Raw genomic sequence first — 18,685 nt, forward strand, 5'->3', positions numbered from 1 at the left:
CATCTTGTCGGTCAAAAACACAGCTGAATACTGCTGCACTCGTGTACAGAATGGACCAATTTCAACCGATGGACTACACGGCTCATTTTTCTAATGAACAGATAACTAGATATATGTCTAAAATAAACAATCTACAGATTAGTGACCCTTATGGCTTACCGGACGGAGTTTTCACGACCGGATTTTGAACTGCCAGCGGAATACCCGGACGTGTATAATTACCTCATTAACTTTCCCTCGCTGTTCAGTGGTGAAGCACTGCGTGCTTATAAATCTCTGGACAGTTATCTCTACAGAAATTCAGGATTTGTCAGCGACTCAGATGTGGCATCTTGTAAACAAGAAAATAATCCTCATTGGATGGGTAAGTCACTTAAGTATTGAGTATAGCACTGACCAGCCGATTATAGAATAGAATAAGGTAATTCCAAATCGTCCGTCTTGTTTACATGGATCTGGCGTTGGAGAGGTAGAGGCTTAGCAGTGGAGATTTGAGTGGCTGTTTTCTGAGCTTAGTCAACAGGCCGGCTCTGCCTGCAGCCTCGCTTTTGCTCCCGGCGCCGCCTCCTTCGCTTTGCTTCCGATAACAATCCACGGAGACCCCGCTGGTCTCGCTATCTCGTCCGGAATGTTTTTTTTTTTCTCGTCTGGAATGTTGTGCATGCGATGGAAATCGCTACAAACCGTCATTTTCTGCTGGAAGCCAATGTCCAGTAAGTCCATACGGTTGTAGTGGATATTGAAGTCCGGTACAGACGAACAACACGCAAAAATACACATAAAAAACGTGCACAGGTGGGGAGAGCTTGTAGCCGCAGCCGTTGTAGTAGAATTGTATATAGTCGGGTTTTCCAGAAGAAAAGGTAGAAGTAGAACCAGAAGTAGAAGTAGGAATATGGCGTTTGACCGACACGATGGCGTCTGTCACAATCTGGATCGGCTGTGACGTCACATGCAAGTGCTCCATAGAAAGCAAATAATGAAAATCTCACATATCTGTTTTGCAAATACATCTCCAAGCAAATCGTTAATCCGTGAAACGTAAATATTTAGGACTGGAAAACAGCAGGTTGGTATTTACAGAAGTTTGGTGTATTATGTCTGTATAGTAGTGGGTGATGTAATGTTTAATCTGTTAAACTGGTTGTAAGGTATAGATGTTGTCCATGCCATTATATACTTTTAAAATGAGAGATTCTACTGGTGTATGTGCTCTGGTTGTATGGTGTTTGTTTCAATTCATCTGCTCTTCTCTCTGAAGTAGATTAGATAGAACTTTATTGATCCCTTTGGGCAGGTTCCCTCAGGGAAATTAAAATTCCAGTAGCATCATTAAAGGATAAAAAGAGAAAAACTTCTAGATAAATTAAATTAGGTATTTGCATATACAAATATAAAAAAAGAATAAGATATGGGGAGGGGGGGAAGGGCCAACGGAAGAGGTATTGCACATTATGGCCCAATCCCAATTCTAATTTCAACCCCTCCCCCTTCCCCTCCGCCTTCCCCTTGGCCCTTCCCCTTGAAACTGAGCTACAAGGGATAGGGCTTGAAATTCAACCCTTACGTATTGGGATAGCCCTTCAGCGATCGCATACGTCATCGCGTACCTCCGTCAGCGTTTACGTTAGCAAAACGCAACCAAATGCGTCATTGGCTGCGACCAGCCGCTACAGTCAGAGCCAGAAATCTCTGCTGGCAGGGTGTGATTTGTTAACTAACACCACTGAATGGGAGATCTTTGGCGCTTCGTGCACCACATCCGACAGAATGAGGTGTCAGAACACTCATGTAAACAATAAAAGCGAGAATAACAGAACAAAACGTACGCAGTAAAGCAACCGAAAACAATACTCACTCCCAAAGCTTTTTAGCAGCAGCTTGGATTTCAGAAATCGCTGCTCATTCTCAGCTTGAAAGCGAATCAAGCGGCGTGTTTCCTCTGGATAACAACTTAAAACACGTAAATAATGGAGAAAATACATTTATGACAATCTTTCGCCGCGGGAACCGCCATCTTTATGAAATCCGCATGAAATCTCGCTGAAATCCGCATGGCATTGTGGGAAATCACTCAAACCCCTTCGTTCGGAGTCAGCTCCAGGAAAATCTCCGTTTGGAGGGGTACAGAAGCCCTTCCCCTACCCCTCCGCGTTAACTGGGATTGGGATACCCCTACCCCTTCATATGAACGTGCAAAATGGAGGGGAAGACGCCAAGGGGTTGGTCCAAGGGGTGAAATGGGATTCGGCCTATATTGCACATTGTCCAGTATTGTTTATTGTCAGGCTAGCTACTACTCCTTCCTGTCCTCTGTCCTTCTGTCGTCCCCCCCAGAGAGGAGCTGTACAGTCTGATGGCGTGAGGGACAAAGGAGTTTTTAAGTCTGTTCGTCCTGCACTTGGGAAGGAGCATTCTGTCACTGAACAGGCTCCTCTGGTTGCTGATGACGGTGTGCAGAGGGTGATTGGCATCGTACATGATGTTCAGTATTTCGTCCATAGTCGTCTTCTCTGCCACCGTCACCAGAGTGTCCAGCTTCATGCCGACCACAGAGCCGGCCCACCTGATCAGTTTGTCCAGCGGCTGCGTCTGCCCTCGGAGGGATGTAAACACAGATGGTGATCACGTGACTGAACTCCCTTGGCAGATAATATAGCCTCAGGCTAACGGCTAGCAGCTCCAAGTCCGGGCAACATAAGACTCTTTACGGAGATATGTCCCTGGTTACACCAGCGGTTGTTCACGTAAATGATGAGTCCCCCACCTTTGCCTTTCCCGCATGCTTTAGTGTCTCTGTCAGCTCTCACAGCAGTGAATCCCCACAGGTCCACGTTAGCATCCGGTGCAAGGTGTGTTAGCCATGTCTCTGTAAAAATAAATAAGCTGCTCTCCCGGTAAATCTGCTGGTTGTTCAGTGCGGATAGCTCGTCGACTTTATTCGGCAGCGAGTTCACATTCCCCATGATAACGGAGGGAATGGATGGTTTGTAGCGCCGCCGGTTGTCCGCTAGCCTAGCCTTTAGCTTAGCCCCGGCTTTGCACCCCCTGGGTTTCCTCCTCAGCTCCGCCGGGATGGGGTGTCGTATCCCGGCTCGTCCTATTGTTTTCGGGGCCAGCAGCTTGTCTCTCTAATAAGAGAGAAAACTGGCTCTTGGTTGCGTGTTAAAGTTAAAAATATCCATGGGATATGAAGGAAAACGCACTGTCTTTCTGAGAAGAGCAGAAAGTAAAAAGGCAGGGGAAAAAGAGGTTAAAAGAGCTAAAAACTACAGAGCTACTGGAGAGGCAGCCGTCTCGCACATCGCCCCATATATTAAGTAATCAGGAATCGGATTTGTTTGAAATGTTGAAGCAACAGAATATACCGTAGTCGTGTTGATGGGGAAAGTTACTGGCCGTGTCGTCCTGTGCTCCATGGCTGCACTGAATCAAGAGTGACTACACTGATTGATTAAGAGGAGCATCCTTTATTAGATATCGCGAAAATGCTGTCTGTCCGAGCTACCTGCTATGGCATAATTGGTCTTTAATGATTAAAAAGAAATGGATAAATTCTCGTGCTGTCTTGTGCCATGTACACACGTAGCCGGGTATTTTTAAAACCGAACATTTTCCCCCCCTCCGTTTATAAAAATGTTTTATCCACACCACCTCGTCTTCGAAAAAAATCCCTTCCACACATAACCGAACATCTGCGTTTTCAATCACATTCATAAGCATTCCAAACCTGTAGATGGCATTATTTCCCCAAATCCTACCCCCTAATCACATCGCCTGTGCTCTTGGAGCAGTAGTTGGGCTTCTAAAATTAAACATGTAAATAGCACCTGCACAATAATTAACGCTTTCAAGGCACTACTCCGATCCATTACTCTTTAGCTAGCCGCACACTACGCCGATTTTCAGCGTACCGAGCCAACTGAAGTCACGAGTCAGGCGTAAAGACTAGTTTTCGATGGTCCCGACTCATCTCACAGCCGATTCGAAAAACTAATCGGGAGCCAGACTGATCGGCGAGAGTCGCTAGCAATAGCCAATCATATCTTTCGCATATAACACGTGACATCATTAAACACAATTTCTAGCGCGAGAAATACGTGTTGGTAGCACCTAATGCAGGTATATACTGTAATTCCATAGACTGAAGCTTTATCCATAGACACAGTGGGCTGGAAAGCCACTCTGCTCAAGTTGTGTGGCTGAATTCCAAATCGCTTTAACTCCCCTATATAAGTGCACTATTTAAGGTTGGGAATAATAGCTCATGCAGCCTAGATAGTGCGCTACATATTCCATGTTGTGTCATTTGTAATTCAGCCTGTAGTATCTTCAAGTGTTGGATTTAACAGTAACTATATCCAATAGCCAATCACAAAGCTATTAAGTTGTCACATGTCGCTTCAATCGCGACTGCACTCGTCAACAGTCGGGGGATATGTGCGTGCCCTGTCGGGAGTCGGCTCTGAAATGGGTCGGTTCGGTACCGCGTGGATCGCCGTGGTGTGCGGCTAGCTTAAGTCCATGCTTAATCTGGCTTCTGCAGTAAACAAAGGTCGCACGTTTGACGTCAGGGCAGATTTGTTGTCATTTTTTTGGCGCAGATTGTGACGTTCTAAAACGCAAAACTCCGGTTATCTCTGTCTACACGAAAAGGCATACACGGAGTTTTCAAAAATCTTCACTTTGCCCGGAGTTTTTTTAAATATTCGTTTTTGATGTGTTTTCATGTGGATGACAGGCCAAAACGTAGAAAAATATCTTCGATTTAGCAGATACCCGGCTACGTGTGGACGGGGTCTTGGTCACAGTGTGTTAATTTTTATAGCTCGTAATGATACAGCTGTGTTCACTCAATATTCTAATCAATCAGTCTGAATTTGTGTCTAGGTTTAAGGTCAAAACCAAGGGATCGTCAGTTAGTGCACTGTGGTCTGGTTGCGGACTCAGCGAACGTGTTATCCGACCAAAACTGAATGTAGCAGAGTGCATAACTGTTTGATAAAACCTGGCGGTAGTTCAGTGAGTCTAGTTTTCTAAGCATAAAGCTTCTGTTGCGGTTTATCCATGCTTGTGCATTTATGTCGATTTATGAAGGCAGCTCATCAAACCAGAGACGAGCTACAGAGATCAAGACGTTAGGCCAAAAAAGGCAGAATTTCATAGATTGTGATGACATGGCTTCCCCCCCTCCCCCCGTTTATTTATTTTTTGGAACCGAAAAGGATGTATTTATTGTTCCCATGTCAATTTTTAAATCGATTACTTCAAACTTGGCATGTGGAAGAAAACCAAATCAAGAACTTTGAATAGTAAGGTTCTTTGTGGCAAAAATGAGTTGATGATGAACGATACGTACATGCTGATGAATTTACAACCCTGATTCCAAAAAAGTTGGGACAAAGTCCAAATTGTAAATAAAAACGGAATGCAATGATGTGGAAGTTTCAAAATTCCATATTTTATTCAGAATAGAACATAGATGACATATCAAATGTTTAAAGTGAGAAAATGTATCATTTAAAGAGAAAAATTAGGTGATTTTAAATTTCATGACAACACATCTCAAAAAAGTTGGGACAAGGCCATGTTTACCACTGTGAGACATCCCCTTTTCTCTTTACAACAGTCTGTAAACGTCTGGGGACTGAGGAGACAAGTTGCTCAAGTTTAGGGATAGGAATGTTAACCCATTCTTGTCTAATGTAGGATTCTAGTTGCTCAACTGTCTTAGGTCTTTTTTGTCGTATCTTCCGTTTTATGATGCGCCAAATGTTTTCTATGGGTGAAAGATCTGGACTGCAGGCTGGCCAGTTCAGTACCCGGACCCTTCTTCTACACAGCCATGATGCTGTAATTGATGCAGTATGTGGTTTGGCATTGTCATGTTGGAAAATGCAAGGTCTTCCCTGAAAGAGACGTCGTCTGGATGGGAGCATATGTTGCTCTAGAACCTGGATATACCTTTCAGCATTGATGGTGTCTTTCCAGATGTGTAAGCTGCCCATGCCACACGCACTAATGCAACCCCATACCATCAGAGATGCAGGCTTCTGAACTGAGCACTGATAACAACTTGGGTCGTCCTTCTCCTCTTTAGTCCGAATGACACGGCGTCCCTGATTTCCATAAAGAACTTCAAATTTTGATTCGTCTGACCACAGAACAGTTTTCCACTTTGCCACAGTCCATTTTAAATGAGCCTTGGCCCAGAGAAGACGTCTGCGCTTCTGGATCATGTTTAGATACGGCTTCTTCTTTGAACTATAGAGTTTTAGCTGGCAACGGCGGATGGCACGGTGAATTGTGTTCACAGATAATGTTCTCTGGAAATATTCCTGAGCCCATTTTGTGATTTCCAATACAGAAGCATGCCTGTATGTGATGCAGTGCCGTCTAAGGGCCCGAAGATCACGGGCACCCAGTATGGTTTTCCGGCCTTGACCCTTACGCACAGAGATTCTTCCAGATTCTCTGAATCTTTTGATGATATTATGCACTGTAGATGATGATATGTTCAAACTCTTTGCAATTTTACACTGTCGAACTCCTTTCTGATATTGCTCCACTATTTGTCGGCGCAGAATTAGGGGGATTGGTGATCCTCTTCCCATCTTTACTTCTGAGAGCCGCTGCCACTCCAAGATGCTCTTTTTATACCCAGTCATGTTAATGACCTATTGCCAATTGACCTAATGAGTTGCAATTTAGTCCTCCAGCTGTTCCTTTTTTGTACCTTGAACTTTTCCAGCCTCTTATTGCCCCTGTCCCAACTTTTTTGAGATGTGTTGCTGTCATGAAATTTCAAATGAGCCAATATTTGGCATGAAATTTCAAAATGTCTCACTTTCGACATTTGATATGTTGTCTATGTTCTATTGTGAATACAATATCAGTTTTTGAGATTTTGTAAATTATTGCATTCCGTTTTTATTTACAATTTGTACTTTGTCCCAACTTTTTTGGAATCGGGGTTGTATATGAAAGGTCGTACACCAGCATATTAGATGAAAATCGAGAAGTTTGATTTGCTTGAGTACAGTGCATTGGGAAGAACTCGATGTTTGTTTAATGCATGCACAGATGCAAAGGATTTCGGATGAGACTGACTTTAGCCTGGAGCAGTGCAGTGCAACTAGTCATCGATTAAACATCTGCCTTTCCCCGTTTTTCTATTTTGTCTCTGAAGTTTATTACTCTGTGTGTGGTTTTTTTTTCTTTTTTAAATTGTCAATGATTTAAAGGGGAACTGAAGTCATTTTTAAACTTGCTTTATTTCTTAACGTGTTATTCAATTACGTTTTCGGTTTTAGTAACCTTCTATACAGGGGGCTGCAAAAGTAGGTATACAGTAATGAACAAAACGTTCGCCCAGAACGTTTTATTGATTTTATATAAACCTAATCCCAACAAATCTTCAACCTGTTTGTCCCCGGCATTCACACACTCCACTAGTTGAGTGTGGACACCCATGCACACTCTGGCACAAAGGTCAATTTCCTGGCAAGCCTCCTGTATAAACTGAATCATGGCATCAACAGAACCTGACTTGCGTGCGAAAACCCTATCTTTTACACACCCCCAGAAAAAGAAGCCCATAGAGGTGAGATCCGGCGAACGTGGTGGCCAGTCAACGGCTCCCCGACGTTTAATCCACCTGTTGGGAAATTCTTTGTCAAGTAGCGCACATACATTGAGTGCGAAGTGCGGTGGTGCCCCATCCTGCTGAAAGTAGAAGTCATCCTGCTGCTGTCGTTCGCGTATAATCCTTCCTGTATACCTGCTTTTGCAGCCCCCTGTATATCGTGACTCGTATTGGCAACTAATTGCAATTAAATAGGATACTTATCGGCCGATTCGGTTTTTAGCCATGTTGAACGTAGTTCATTTGGTCCACGGCAGGCGTCGCTTATCCGCGCGATCTTCACAAGACTTGTGCGAGACTTCGAAACGTGAAGTGTCAGCCAGGTGTCTGTGCCGCCAGTTTGAAAACTGTTTTCCAAACGAAATCTTGCACAAAAACGAGTTTAAATGACTACTTTTTTCAAACTTTCCTGATTGCTATCAAAACAAACGAAACTTCCGGCTTCCAGCATTCGAAAGAGGGCGCGCGCGGCTTTTGACAACGTTGGCAGATGTCGGTCGCTTTGATTTCCGCTGTACGTTTTACTTCCGTCCTACGATGTCTTGCACAGGTCTCGACGAATCTCGTTTACGGCCGTTGCTTTGACATACGGACTGATGTATTACAGAGTAGGGGTGGGCAAAAATATCGATACGGCGATATATCGCGATACTTTGTCTTCCGATTCAATATCGATACTCCAAAATATGAATATCGGTATTTTTTTCAAATAATAAATCATGTTTCAGACGGGTTTGTAAATCCAGTACGACTTCCGCACCTCCGCTCCGCAAGGTGTCGCTGTGCCGCTACCTCACTGCAAGGCACACTTCGTCTTCTCTTTTTTTTTTTTTTCCCGGCGGTTGCAGTGAAGAAAAAAAACAAGGAAGCATGGCTGTTAACGTAAACCTAGAGACGCCGCCGAACTTTAAGGCAGATGTTTGGAGGAACTTTGGATTCCAAAGGAAAGGAGAAAAAAAAAAACCAGTGAGCCGGACAAAGAGTACGCACTTTGCAAAACCTGTTTCGCTCCAATTAGATATTCAATTTCTACTGCAGGTGACATAATCAGCTCTCAGAGGAGCTGTCTCACCTCTGAGCATGCTGACCAGTTGCTCTTCCTGAAGAACAACATGCAGTTTTGAAATGTGTGCTCACAGTACAGGTTTGGATTAAACTTTACACAAGTACTAAGCACAAGTTAAATGTTCTCAGGTATATGTTCTCAAGTTTACAAAGAACAAATTGATATTAGCGTTAGCACTGAAATGTCTGTGCAGTCTGCAGTGCAAGTTTTAAGTTTTCATAAAACAATTTGATTCTGCTTGTTAAGCAGCACTGATGTGTCCATGCTTACAGAAAAGTTGAGAATACTAGCACGGAAATGGGGATTTTCTGTATGTTGTAGTGAAGCAACTCTTGGTTTTGCCAGCAGTGGAATAGAGACAAATATATGTCTGGCAAGAGTGTGTACCGTATTTTCTGGACTATAGAGCGCACCTGTATATAAGCCGCATCCGCTCTATTTAAAAAAAAAAAAAAAAAGATATACAAGCCGCACCGGGCTATAAGCCGCAGATCTCTATGTTGAAAAATTAGATATTTACTGCATGTACAGAACGATTTTGTACTGTAAATGTACATGTATGTACCTGAACAGATTCTTTCCGAACAGTGCCTTTTAACACGGCAGCAACTTTGCTGATTAAAACGGAACAGAAGCAAGAGAAAATAACCGGTATTTATTTACCTTCATTTCTCCTGTGTTTGAAACCACAAGTCACTTTAATCCTCTTCGCTGGATTTGAAAATAATTACCAGTTAGTAATTTGTCGTGCGTGTTCTATCTGCTAAAGATCTGCTAATTCTTCTTTGCATTGATTTGTCGTCTATCTTATTTTTGATTCTACTTCCGGTTAGAGCGCCCCTAGCGGTGGAAGAAAAATCCACAGAATAGCCGCACCTTTGTATAAGCCGCATGGTTCAAAACCTAGGAAAAAAGTAGCGGCTTATAGTCCAGAAAATACGGTAGTTATGCATGTGAAATGTAATTTTACAGTGGTCAATAAATTCTGATTTTCTTCAGTGACACAGATATCGTGATGTGGTTGAAATTTCTTGCAATATATCGATTATCGCAGAATCGCTGTACCGTGATATTATCGTTATCGTGGGCAAAATATCGCCATAGTATCGTATCGTGAGGTATCTGGTGATACCCAGCCCTATTACAGGGCATATTTCAAACACTCATAACTTGCTTTAGGAGCGACAAAATAGCGATCAAAAATGCATTCGTATATTTAATAAAATGAGATGAATAGAATTTCAATGATATATTTGCCTTCAGTTCTCGTTTAACTATTCTCGTCACTGGCGGTGTGTTTTGTTTGTTTATTTATGCATTTATTTCAGGAAGAACAGGATATTAAAGCACTGCAGGTGAAAAACAGAAAGTTGGGGGAGGCCTTGGACCAAAGACAGGTACGTGTGTCCATATGCATCTTTTTCACATTTATGTGCCTTGCTAGAAATGTGATCCTAGATCGGTTTGTCATGTATTTTCTGCCTTTCTGTTTTAAGGTTATCGAAGATGAATTGAGGGAACGAGTGGAAAGGCTTGAGACTCGCCAGGCTACCGATGATGCTAGCTTACTTATCCTTAACAGATACTGGAACCAGGTAAGTGCCCCTGCAGATTGCAAATGTAATTTATCTGCGGTTGCTTTTGATTGGCTAACAGATGCCGCATTATTCAGTGTTCACGATTCACGGCATGCCTGATGTCTTGTGCAAAAGACCAATAATCTTCCGAGCTTTTTGTCGACCAAAAAAACCCCAACAACTTTGGACCCTCGTTCATCATCTCTTAGCCTGGGCCCGCCCATCCTATGCGTGACGCAACACGAGGGCCTGTTGCGAGCTTAGTCTGGCCAGGCAAGCTATCTACAGCTCTTCCAAGCTCCCGAAAAATCGGGAACCAATCAACTTTGAGCATCTCCAGCGGCCCTGGGTAGAGGCGTGTTCAAGGCACTGACGTAGTAGAACTGCGACCGGAAGCCATAGATTGTTTACAGAATCTATGCCGGAAGCGCTTCATTCACTAGAAACATTACGAACATGGAGCAAGTTCTCATTGAAAACGGAGCAAAGAGCAGCCCTGGAGGTATTTATTGAAAGGAAGGCCGTTTTCGCCTTGCTCCCGACCGGCTTCGGTAAGAGTTTAATCTACCAGTTAGCCCCGTCGCGTCACATACGTCAGAGGAAAGAGTGATGTGATTGGTTTAAGCTTCGTCACAGCCTTTTCTGGCTTCGACCAGTAGCAAACTGAGGCATTTCAGGGAGGCGGGTCAACCACGGGCTCTGGGAAACGGTTGGGCTTAATATCTTGGCCAGACCAAATGCTCGGAGAGCTTTGAAGTCGCGTTAGCCAGGCTAATCATCTCTCATTTCTGCTTGTAGTTTGACGACAACATGAGGTTGATTGCTCGCCGCTATGACCAATCAGGAAGCCAGCCAGTGGATAGCCAGCCTGGTGAGGGGCGGAGCCTAAAGCCAGGGACACCAGAGCCGGATGGAGATTCTAATCAGGAGAGAGCAAAGGACAGGGGTAAGTGATGGTCCAAAATCTTCACAGGGTAGCGATGACATTGATACCTCCTGACACGGACCGTCGTGTGAACTTTTATCTTCCAGGTCCACAAGGAGAGGGAGCGAGCTCGTTCCTTGCCATGCTGGCCAGTAGTAGCAGTGAGGAAATGGAGGCGGAGCTACAGGAGAGGGTGGAGTCCAGCCGTAAACAGGCCAGTTGTGTGGTAGAGATTTGTGAGAGCTTAAAGATCACTGTGGATCAACTTAAGAAGGACCTGCACTCTGACTCAGGTGAGAGGTGCATTGTGGGATTGCTCATGCTAGCATCGTCTGTACTGTATTTATAAGAGCGTACTCTCTGTTGACTGTTAAAAGTGGTTGTGTATGTTTACATGGGGGGGAAGATACAAGCCGTGTGTGTTTTGTGGTAACTGCAGATGGTAGCCTCGTGGAAATCACTACTCGTCTCAATACCTTACTGGCCAATGAGAATGAATGTCTTCGCCAGCTGACAGATGACCTCAAGCAAAAACATAGTCACATGACCAGCGAGGTGAGAAAGCATTTTAATTTTTTTTTTTTGGTGAGCTAGAAATCAGACACATCACTGTTGTCATCTTCTAGTACAGGGTTTTTTTTTTGCTTTGAGGCCCACCTATAGTCCACTTGCATGTGACGTCACAGCCGATCCAGATTGTAAACAGACGCCATCTTGTCGGTCAAACGCCATATTTCCGCCATCGCAATTTACCGACACTGACTTTCATTGTTTTTCGCCCAAATCTGCAAATATTACCGTGCCACAATGCCGGAGACTTGTATGGCATATAAATGCCACAACAGGAGAGGTCAGAAATCGGGAAGAAAGCTTCATAGGCTGCCACGGGACCCTGACAGGCGTGCAAAATGGATTGCTGCTATCAGGTATACCATATATACAGTAATAGTGATAGGCTACTGATACTTGATCTAACTGATAATATAAAATATTCAACCATAATTGGCTGGTCAGTGCTATACTAGATACTACTGATATATCTAGTATCAGTACTAGTACTCAATACTTAAAGGAACAGTCCACCGTATTTCCATAATGAAATATGCTCTTATCTGAATTGAGACAAGCTGGTCCGTACCTCTCCGAGCTTTGCGCGACCTCCCAGTCAGTCAGACACGCTGTCACTCCTGTTAGCAATGTAGCTAGGCTCAGCATGGCCAATGGTATTTTTTGGGGCTGTAGTTAGACGCGACCAAACTCTTCCGCGTTTTTCCTGTTTACATGACCAGTGATATGAAACAAGTTCAGTTACACAAATTGAAACGTAGCGATTTTCTATGCTATGGAAAGTCCGCACTATAATGACAGGCGTACTAACACCTTCTGCGTGCTTCGACAGCGCATTGATATCTGAGCTCCGTATCAATGCGCTGCCGAATCGCGCAGAAGGTGTTAGTACGCCTCTCATTATAGTGCGGACTTTCCATAGCATAGAAAATCGCTACGTTTCAATTTGTGTAACTGAACTTGTTTCATATCACTGGTCATATAAACCTATGTAAACAGGAAAAACGCGGAAGAGTTTGGTCGCATCTAACTACAGCCCCAAAAAATACCATTGGCCATGCTGAGCCTAGCTACATTGCTAACAGGAGTGACAGCGCGTCTGACTGACTGGGAGGTCGTGCAAAGCTCGGAGAGGTACGGATCAGCTCGTCTCAATTCAGATAAGAGCATATTTCATTATGGAAGTACGGTGGACTGTTCCTTTAATGCTAGCAAAACGGAGGTTCTATTAGTAGGTACCAAAAGACAGGTTCTGAACTTCTCCAGTTTTACTATTGATGATGTTGGTGTGTCTATTAGTCCTTCCCAAGTTATAAAAAAAACCAAAACCTTGGAGTTCTCTTTGACTCCACCCTTACGTTTGAACCCTATCTTAAACTAATTACTAAGAATACTTTCTTTCACCCCTGCAATATTGCACGTCTCCGCCCTTTTCTCTTGGAAACTGATGCCAAAATGTTGGTCAGTGCGTTTATTTTTTCTCATCTTGACTACTGCAATTCTCTCTCTTATGGTCTCCCTGCCACATTGCTCAATCGCCTGCAGTACATCCAAAACTCAGCAGCAAGAGTCCTCACACTCACCAAGCGCACTGCTCACATCACTCCTGTTTTACACCAACTGCATTGGTTGCCAATTATTTCTCGGATCAAATACAAAATCTTGCTTTTAACCTATAAAGCTCTTCATGGTTTCGCCCCTTCCTATCTCTGTGAGCTAATTAATTTGTCCTGTCCCTCCCGCTCCTTCAGATCTTCTGTCTGTGGATTTCTGACTGTTCCACATTTTAAACTGGCATCTATGGGTGGCAGATCATCCAGTGTTGCTGCTCCTAAACTTTTGAACTCGCTACCACAATCGCTTCGTGACTGTTCCACTCTGTCTTCCTTCAAAGCTAACTTGAAAACTTTTCTCTTTACCTCACACTACTCTTCCTAGTGTGGGTTTTTTTTTTTTTTTTGGTAATTCCTGTGTAAAGCGCCCTTGGGTTTGTGAAAGGCGCTATATAAATTGAACTTATTATTATTATTATTATTATTATTATGAAGAATGGGATGCAACGTCACGCCCTGTCACAGATGGGAGTCCAGGAATTAAATAAATGCAATAAAAACAAACTTTTTTTTAATTGTAGGTATTGTATTTTAAAGCTATACATGTCCCAAAAGCCAACATGCACGCAGGGCATTCTGGGATTAATGATCCAAAAGTGGAGTCTGGTCCATTAACACAAGAACTTCTTGCCGTGTTTGTGTCCAGCAAGCAAGGAAGTTATTAAAGGGATAGTTCGGGATTTTTGACATGAATCTGTATGGCATCCCCATCAATAGTGTCGTGCAAACACACTGACTTACCCCTGACAGCATCCTGTGAGTCCAGTTCTTGTCCAGTTTTGGTCCAGACGAAAGTAGTCCGGCAAGTTTGTTGGGGTCACGAAAGTAAAACGTTTTTCGTCTCAAAACAGTACGTGTTCAAAAGAGTGATATATTTGCATCACAAAACCGTTGCCAAATAAAAAGTCAGACCTCGAAATCGCTTGGCACTATTTTCTCTCCCTTCTTATCATTGCGCGCTGCCGCCAGGTGACAGCCACGGCTGTTTCATTCATTGTTTACTAGTGATGGGAATTTCGGCTCTTTTGGCTCTTCTTACTATAAGGAGCCGGCTCTTTCGGAAGATTTTTTATAATTATTTCTCATGACTTGTACATTCACATCGAGTACACATATCAATGCAAATTAACATGAAGGGATTTAATAGACCAATTTATATCTGGAACTATTTTCAGCCACAGCACAGGCAAAGCACCGCTGCAGGCGCAAAGACACCGCGCAGCGCCTGAAAACGGGTGCGCAGCGCCTGAAAACCCGTTTTCAGGCGCTGCGCGGTGTCTTTGCGCCTGCAGCGGTGCTTTGCCTGTGCTGTGGCTGAAAATAGTTCCAGATATAAATTGGTCTATTAAATCCCTTCATGTTAATTTGCATTGATATGTGTACTCGATGTGAATGTACAAGTCATGAGAAATACCGTAAAATACCAAATAATAGCCGAGTTCCAATTAACCGCCGAGTTCCCTTTAACGGCCGGGTGTACGCGTGTGTTGTGACAAATAAAGGCCGGTTCCGAATACTCGCCGGGGTCTAAAAAAAAAAAGCGTCCGAACGTTCTATCTAGAATCTTGAGGCCCAGCACTTTTCTGGTTTTCTGGTGTTTAAACGATTTTGCATTGCATAGTTTTCTACCGAAACAATATGAATGAATGAATGAAATTATTTCTATAATACTGTTTACAACATTTTGTTACGTGATAATAAACATGCCATTTCAATGTTATAATCTTGGTCTACCGTAATATTTCTTGAGGAATGCAACTCCGTAACTTTTGACAGATGTCTTAGCCACCCCTTTGGGTATACCCAACGAAAGCCAGCGTGTGTGGTGACATTGAGGACTGCGGGTTTCCAAGGTTGGACTGCTGCTTCTGTTAAACGACCTAAATTGCCGAATGCATGCGTCAAAGCACACACTGAGTTTTATTAAAGACCTTATACCATTTCACTTGCCCTTACCCATTCGGATCTGGAAGACGCTTTACAAAAAAGGTGAGAGCGTTCTAACATGCATTTCAGTCTGCTCGCGGCCAATCTAATCCAAGGGGCCTTTTCAACAAGTAATCTGTCGTGCAAGTTGGGCAGAAGCACGCGTCAGGCAGGCAACATGTAGGCCTACAAGTCAGTAACCTATTCAACTAACTTTCATCCGAACTTTAAGTTTTCTACGGGGTCGAGCCACCGTACCAACTCACTCGGGGAACAGGCTCATATCGGCCAAATAGGGAGACGTCTTGGAGAGAAACGTGATGCAAGATGACAGTATGTAGCCACTGCAGGTCACTTATTTTTCAGCATAAGAAAAAACCCTTTGGTTTGACACTTCGCACCCTAATTATGTTGCTTCAACGTCGCGCCCTCCATGCAATTTCAGATTGACAGACATCGCGAAGCGCAAAGGGTGGAGGCTGCATGGGTGAGGGTGATAGCAAGTGACCATAACTTTGCAGAGTAATTAAATCACAGTGCTGCGCACAGACAATGGTGTGGTTTCTTGATTATTTTGTAAAGCATGCGCTTAACTAGTCATTAACAGGAAAAGGTGTGTGATTTATCCTTTATCCACCCCGACTGTGCCATGCGAAGATGCATTCTGCGCGTCTTCAAAATTCCCCGAAGTCGGCACCGTGCTATCTGTAATCTAACTCTAAACAAACTGTAAGTTATACTGGTTAAAAGTAGGCCTATCTGAGAATGATTTTTTTTCCCCGTTTTGAGGTAGATTTTGGGGAAGGTGTTTGTGAAGAAGGAATTAATCGCCTGTTCCAAATAGCCGCCTAGTCTCTAATACGCGCCGGGTCTCTTACGTGATTGAGGCAAATAATCGCCCGGGCTATTATTTGGTATTTTACGGTAATTATAAAAAATCTTCCGAAAGAGCCGGCTCCTTATAGTAAGAAGAGCCAAAAGAGCCGAAATTCCCATCACTAGTAAACAATGAATGAAACAGCCGTGGCTGTCACCTGGCGGCAGCGCGCAGTGATAAGAAGGGAGAGAAAATAGTGCCAAGCGATTTCGAGGTCTGACTTTTTTTATTTGGCAACGGTTTTGTGATGCAAATATATCACTCTTTTGAACACACACTGTTTTGAGACGAAAAACGTTTTACTTTCGTGACCCCAACAAACTTGCCGGACTACTTTCGTCTGGACCAAAACTGGACAAGAACTGGACTCACAGGATGCTGTCGGGGGTAAGTCAGTGTGTTTGCACGACACTATTGATGGGGATGCCATACAGATTCATGTCAAAAATCCCGAACTATCCCTTTAAAACCAAGACGTGGATATATAGAAACCCCTCAATGGGATCAGATCCTTGCACACTAGCAAAGAAGGATTTTTCCTATGAGTTGGGAAAATTATCCATCGGTTGAGTTCCCAGGGTTAATCAGGGGTAGTATATATGAGAGTTTTTTTCTTTTGTTTGTTTTTTGTTTTGTTTTGAACGGGGTAAAGCCTTTACAAAAAACAAACAACAAAGAAAAAACTCTCATATATACTAACCCTGATTAACCTGTATACCCTGTATGCCCCCACATTTTGTATGCTGCTGAATCTGTCCTTTTTTCAGTAGCTTTGTATAAACAATAACCGCTAAATGTAATGCAATGTTATGTAAGGTGATCGCCTAGGCATTCTCATTGTGAAAAGTAAGTCACATGTACATGGACTGGCATTTAATGTTGTATTTGTTCCTTTCTATTTGTTTTTTGTCTGTTCATATTCTTTTTGGGGGAGTAAAGTCAGTTTAAAAATCCCGTTAAATGCATAGGCCTATGGAGCACTTGCATGTGACGTCACAGCCGATCCAGATTGTGACAGACGCCATCTTGTCGGTCAAACGCCATATTCCTACTTCTGCTTTTACGTCTACCTTTTCTTCTGGAAAACCCTACTATATACAATTCTACTACAACAGCTGCGGCTACAAGCTCTCCCTACCTGTGAACGTTTGTTTTTTGTGTGTATTTTTGCGTGTTGTTCGTCTGTACCGGACTTCAATATCCACTACAACCGTATGGACTTACTGGACATTGGTTTCCAGCAGAAAATGACGGTTTGTAGCGATTTCCATCGCATACACAACATTCCGGACGAGAAAAAAAAAAAAAAATTCCGGACGAGATAGCGAGACCAGCGGGGTCTCTGTGGATTGTTATCGGAAGCAAAGCGAAGGAGGCGGTGCCGGGAGCGGAAGCAAAAGCGAGGCTGCAGAGCCGGCCTGTTGACTAAGCTCAGAAAACAGCCACTCAAATCTCCACTGCTAAGCCTCTACCTCTCCAACGCCAGATCCATGGTAAACAAGACGGATGATTTGGAATTACAGCTGGAATTACCTTATTCTATTCTATTCTATAATCGGCTGGTCAGTGCTATACTCAATACTTAAGTGACTTACCCATCCAATGAGGATTCTTGTTTACAAGATGCCACATCTGAGTCGCTGACAAATCCTGAATTTCTGTAAAGATAACTGTCCAGAGATTTATAGGCATGCAGTGCTTCACCACTGAACAGTGAGGGAAAGTTAATGAGGTAATTATACACGTCCGGGTATTCCGCTGGCAGTTCAAAATCCAGTCGTGAAAACTCCGTCCGGTAAGCCATAAGGGTCACAAATCTGTAGATCGTTTATTTTAGACATGTATCTAGTTATCTGTTCATTAGAAAAATGAGCCGTGTAGTCCGTCGGTTGAAATTGATCCATTCTGTACACGAGTGCAGCAGTATTCAGCGGTGTTTTTGACCGACAAGATGGCGGTTGTGTACTTTCCGGTCACGTGACTGCAAGATCTCTATAGGCCAAGTTTAATGACCTTGAGGTTATCAGAGGTCATATGTCGTTTTACAAATGAAAAATGAATTCAGCACCCAAACATTTAACAAACAAGGCCATTTGCTAACTTCATTAATCATTTTAGTACATTTCATTCCTTAGAAAGCTGAGAAACTGGGTTCAGCTGAGACGTTTACAGGCCCAAAGTTCAATGACCTCTAGAGGTCAACAGAGGTCAGATAGAGCTCGGCATATTGCAGATTTGAATTCGGCACACCCAAATTGACAAAATAAGACTGTTTGCCGACTTTGTCTCAAAAATGCCTTTGGGTGTCACAATTCTGGATTTTGGTACCAGTCTATTAGGGTGGTCCCCAAATTTTTTTTTTTTTAGGATTTTGTTAGGACCACCTTACCTTTTTTTTTTTTTTACATTGCCTAAAAGAAGTTATTGTGCGAAATTTGGTTAAGATTGAACAATGTTTAGAGGCGCCACAAAGCCATTAAAGTTTTCAC

The 18,685-nt window shown here is 43.3% G+C and overlaps 1 protein-coding gene across 2 annotated transcripts in view; it reads left to right on the plus strand.

Annotated features, from left to right (window-relative positions):
• Window positions 1–18,685, plus strand: part of rnf20 (ring finger protein 20, E3 ubiquitin protein ligase) — a 66,720-nt gene that overhangs the window by 12,675 nt on the left and 35,360 nt on the right. For both annotated transcript variants that reach the window (XM_060927355.1, XM_060927354.1), the window contains 5 exons: window positions 10,040–10,108; window positions 10,208–10,306; window positions 11,087–11,234; window positions 11,321–11,506; window positions 11,653–11,768. In XM_060927355.1, the coding sequence (XP_060783338.1) occupies window positions 10,040–10,108; window positions 10,208–10,306; window positions 11,087–11,234; window positions 11,321–11,506; window positions 11,653–11,768 (618 nt within the window). The remainder of the gene's footprint in view (window positions 1–10,039; window positions 10,109–10,207; window positions 10,307–11,086; window positions 11,235–11,320; window positions 11,507–11,652; window positions 11,769–18,685) is intronic.

Source organism: Neoarius graeffei, chromosome 8 (genome assembly GCF_027579695.1).
Source record: "Neoarius graeffei isolate fNeoGra1 chromosome 8, fNeoGra1.pri, whole genome shotgun sequence".
Lineage (NCBI taxonomy): Eukaryota > Metazoa > Chordata > Actinopteri > Siluriformes > Ariidae > Neoarius > Neoarius graeffei.